Source organism: Montipora capricornis, chromosome 10 (genome assembly GCF_036669925.1).
Source record: "Montipora capricornis isolate CH-2021 chromosome 10, ASM3666992v2, whole genome shotgun sequence".
NCBI classification, from domain to species: Eukaryota; Metazoa; Cnidaria; class Anthozoa; order Scleractinia; family Acroporidae; genus Montipora; species Montipora capricornis.
The window spans coordinates 5,245,291-5,250,290 of record NC_090892.1 but is presented as its reverse complement, the minus strand read 5'-3'; the positions used below and the strand labels follow the sequence as shown (position 1 = coordinate 5,250,290).

Genomic DNA, 5,000 nt, shown 5'->3' with positions numbered 1-5,000 from the left:
TTGCGTGTCAAAACACAAAGGTCTACCGTGTTAACACACAGTTAACAAAGGGCACAATCACGCTACCTTATTTCTTTTCTTTTTTTTTTGCACATGTGCACGCTAAGCGTGTTAGACAAGTACCGTGCGAACGTGTTAGGACCGTGCTGTGCGCGTGCGATCACCTTATTCACTGTTTTCCTGTGGAGGGTCACAGTTGGGGACACTGTAAATTGAAATTAACAATTAACACAAATCAAGGCAAATGTTGGTTTTTTGAGGAGAGGGGAAACCGGATTACCCGGGGAAAACCTCTCGGTGCACAGTAGAGAACCAACAAACTCAGCCTACATATGACGCTGAGTCTGGGAATCGAACCCAGGCAACATTGGTGGGAGACGAGTGCTCTCATGACTACGCCATCCCTGCACCCCATGTTATGGTGACATTGTTGTTGGCCACTGTTGAAAGTACCATTACTCTTTGTTAATGTCCCCCCAAATTTTTGAATAAGCATTGTTTCCAGTTTCTCTTGGGACTTACATTGGACCCAAGAGAAAACAAAAACAATGCTTATTTGGGGGGACCAACAAAGAGTATTATGGTATTTTCAAAAGTGGCCTATTAAGCTCTTGTATTTTAATTACTTTCTTCTTAGTCTGCAGAACATGAGAGTGCTGAAACAATGAGAACGATGAGCAATAACCTGCAAATTTACTGTAGAAACAAGCCTTTGTTGCAGTCTACTCCTCACATAGGCAAGGTATACTACAAACAATATAGCCTCCCATGCTGACACTCTTATGGCTTCGTCACACTTTCCTCCCCCACAAGCTTCTGCTGAAGCGAGCCAGGCATTCCTTTCCCTTTGTTAAGTAACTGTGATCTGGAATCATGTGCAGGTCAGATAGGAACCAATTTGTGCTGTGTAGATTGCTCCCCTGGGAGTGTCGATGTGTCAACTTCTTTGGATAAATCATGAAATCAAAATATTCCTCAGGAACATTAACTTTGTTTCCTTGATGGGGTAATCGCGAGACAAAATGCCAGTGCTTAGCAAGGTTAAGGTGTCATTTCTTCTCAAATTGAAAGCGCCATGGAAATATATAAATACGATTAAAAATATGATCCTCGCAGTTATGAATGCACTTTTAGCAATTGCATAGAGAAACTTGAAAAATGCAGGACTTCAACGGGGTTTGAACCCGTGACCTGGCGCTCTAGCCAACTGTGAGGAATGAATCAATGAATGAAATGATATATGAAATGAATCATATACTGAGCTGCAGATATGAAATCAAGTACCGTAATTACCGGCCGAGTGCCCGCGGGTAATGTGTTAATTTTTCCGCAAACAGTTGTTGGTGCAGGTTATAGGAAGGTGCGGGTAATGTGATAATTTTTAAATCTTCCGGTATAGTTTTAAAACCGTAAGTAGGGAAAAAATATGAAAGTCATTAATGAAACTGTTCCTAAAATTGTGTATTGCCATATTTATCCCGCTTTAATTGCCTAATGCTCTCGATGAAAACTAATGCAAATTGAAAATCGTCTATCACGTGTGTGATATTACTTTCTTACTTTGCTAATTTCGCCGCTTCTTTCTATGTTGAAAAAAAAAAAACATTCGCCAGCTGGAATAATAAACTAAACACAAAAGAATAAAAATGTGAAATAGCAGGCTTTAAAGTACCGTAATTCACACACAAAAACTGATGCCAACATGTTCATTTCATGGTACCGCTACCGCCGCATTTTCTAATTGCAGTCGCTCAACGCGTGTAAACAAACATTCACGGACAAAATTTTAAAAGACCAGAATATTCGGCGCATCAGTACAATATTCCTAGCAAGCACTGCCTTGAGGTAGAGAGTATTTTCCTGTTTCAAGCGATTTCTTAGAGTCAGTAGATCCTGAGATACCGATTTTTTTAGAACGGATTTTTACAAGTGGTATCATTCAATAAAAGATCAAAAAACAATAGGTAAAATGAGGATAATTAAGCCAATACTTCCTTCAAATCTGTGTGTTTCCTCGTTTGTTGATTCAATCTTTAAAATGATGCTTTGTCTTAGTCTTTGTAAAACCGCTCAATGAACATCGCAAACAATGCGTGTGAAAACTTGATTTACTAATTCTAACACTCACCCCAACTTTCACTCAACCTATCAAAATGGCGCTCAATGATCAATCGTAGAGATGGTGGCCTTCAACTCGCAATCTATGGAGTCTTAGCATTAATACATTGATATTTAGGTCGTTTTAACAAGGCAAACCAGAAATGGTTAAGGACAGTGTTTAAGGCTGCATTGTTAACAGCCAATTCTTAGCAGAAAATGTTATCGATCTTTCGCTTTGTAAACAACAACACAGAAATATTCATCGCTCCAAGTTTGTGAGTTCCTATCCCGGTGGTACAGTAGCATGATTTTCTTTTGTTTTGGGGTGCGGGTAATAGGCCAGTGCGGGTAATCTGCCATGCGGGTAAATGTCCGGAAATTACGGTAAACCTATGATCCTTGCAGTTGTGGATGCAATTTAAGGACGTTCACGCCAAAATCTTCTCACATCGAAATTTGTTTCATTGCTCCCTTGAAGGTAGGTCATAAATTGCTTATTCCAAAACTGAAAAATAATTGGGGGGTCACCGACTTTGTTTCAGAGAAAAAGGCAAGGGAACAATACTGTAATTTCGATAGATGGGTCATCATAACGAGTTTTAGCCTCATCTACTCATACGTCGAAAATCATAAGAATAATATGTAAAAGTGAAGGTTTCAGTGCATAGAAATATACGAGTGGGTTTTTTAGACAATTGCATGCCGTGGGAATAACACAGTTGAGTTAATCCTCAAAGAGTGTTTTCGCAAGCAATACCCATTGTAACCTCTTCTGGAATTCATGACACAAGGAAAGAAACTTTAAGGTAACTTACATTGTGATTTTTTCATTTCATCTTATTTTGTAGATTGTAACAAGAGTAAGTGATTCATGTCTTAAAAAATAGGGGATCATCAATAATCTAGCTCTTGGAAAATTTCGTTTGTCACGTTTTTATATTTGAACAGACTTAAGTAATTCAGAGTGTAAAGTGAAGTGCTAAGTTTCTACCCCATCTGAACCATGTGAGTGTTAGCCCTACCCTGGTCAGAGTTTTTCTTTGCCCTTGTGTGGGCCTATTCCCACTAGTAGGGCCAAGGCTCACATGGTTCAGATGGGGTAGAAACTTAGCACTTCACATTACACTCTAAATCAGTTTAAGTGCCCCTAACCCCAAAATATTTTTTTCTCTGAAAGGAAGCTTTGCACCTGCTCGAGACACATTGCGGCCATTTTTTCCTTTTTCTAACAAATCCTGCCATTTTATAGGCTTCGAAAGTTGCGAAATTCCAAACATCTTTTCTTCACAACCAAGTCAGAAGGAGAGTGGGTCTATTCCTGATTTGACGTCACAATCTACTTTGCATTCATTTTTACAAAGAGTTAATGCAATGTAAATCAGTATGTGACCTCAAATCAGAAATAGACTCACTGCCCTTCTGACTCGGCTGTAAACAAAAGATGCTTGAATTTTAATCTGCCCAAGCTTGTCCGGTAAATGGCATATAAAATTGAAAAACTGAATACAAAGAATGAGTACCATGGTGCAGCAGGACGAACTGTAACCCTGCGGGTTGAGAGTGGTTCATGGCAATCTAGTTTTCTCGATAGTTCCGAATTTTAAAATTCAACACTTTGAGAAATGTCCACAAAGTCAACAGATAGCAGTGAAGATTTTATGATTCTATCTCGGAATGCATCATTGTTGGTAGATTTAAGGTTACGGGACGAGATGGTTTTCCTCTCATAACGCGGCTTTCTAATATCATGTAAACATATCAAAGTAAAGTGGACAGAGATCGTAGAATGGTGATTATCAACATTGCGTATAAAACTTTCATCATCATTCAAGGAAATGATCAGATCTAATGTAAGACCTGCACGATGGGTAGCTTGAGTAGCATGTAGTCTTGCATTGAACACTTCCAGCAGGTTGATATTAATTGTAGAAACATCAGAAGTGTCATCAATATGAAAATTAAAATCGCCTGCAATTAGTAGCTGTTACATGAGGTAGTCTTTAGGGCTTTCCCAGAATTAAAAGGAGGGGAGATGAATGTTGTTTGTGTTACTCGTTTCTTTGAGTATTGCCACCTTTCATAGCGATAAACATGGTGTCAGAAGTGAACAAATTCAAGAAGTACATTCTTTAGCAGTAGAAGACTGCGAGGTGAGCGATTTCATTTGAGGCCAGTTCACTGTTACAGTATTACAGCGTTCTACGCATTGAACACGTGGAAGTCTATCAGCCGCCATATTGGATCTCTGCTCTCGAAAGCACCGAAATAGTGAGTACAAAGCTCTCTTTCATCATGTCAGTTTATACCATACCGCCACCGCCACCTATGAATGTAAAGGACGATGTTTCAACCAAATGGATATTGTTTCGACAAGCATGGGAATATTACGTTACCGCTACTCTGAGTTAAACAAGAAATCTAAGGAAGTTCAGGCGAGTGCGTTATGTAGCGTGATGGGTTTGGAGTGTGTGAAAGTAATGAATAGTCTTACTGCTCTAGCCCCTGAGGACAAGAGTGATCCTGAGAAGATTCTCATCGCTTTAGGCAACCATTTCATGCCTCAAAAACATCTATTGTTTGAAAGAGTCAAGTTTGGATTTGCTAATCAAACTGAACACGAAACTATTGACCAGTATGTTGTGAGATTGTGCCAGCTGGCAGAATCTTGTGAATTTGAAGGTCTCTGTGAAGGTTTAATTCGTGACAGATTACTTTTTGGTACTAGAGATTCGTCTACACGTGACAGGCTATTCAGAGAACGCCCAGTCCCCGGGTTAACAAGATGCATTGAGGGGCTGAGAGCCAGCGAATTGTCTAGAAAACACAAGGAACAGCTTAAAGAGGCAGTAAGCAATCCGCAAAACACTGTCCATGCAGCAGACAAACAGAATCCTGGAAAT

The 5,000-nt window shown here is 39.6% G+C and overlaps 1 protein-coding gene across 3 annotated transcripts in view; it reads left to right on the top strand.

Annotated features, from left to right (window-relative positions):
• Positions 1–5,000, top strand: part of LOC138021734 (serine/threonine-protein kinase 31-like) — a 120,393-nt gene that overhangs the window by 29,802 nt on the left and 85,591 nt on the right. For all 3 annotated transcript variants that reach the window (XM_068868725.1, XM_068868724.1, XM_068868726.1), the window contains one exon: positions 638–742. In XM_068868725.1, coding sequence (XP_068724826.1) covers positions 638–742 — 105 coding nt within the window. The remainder of the gene's footprint in view (positions 1–637; positions 743–5,000) is intronic.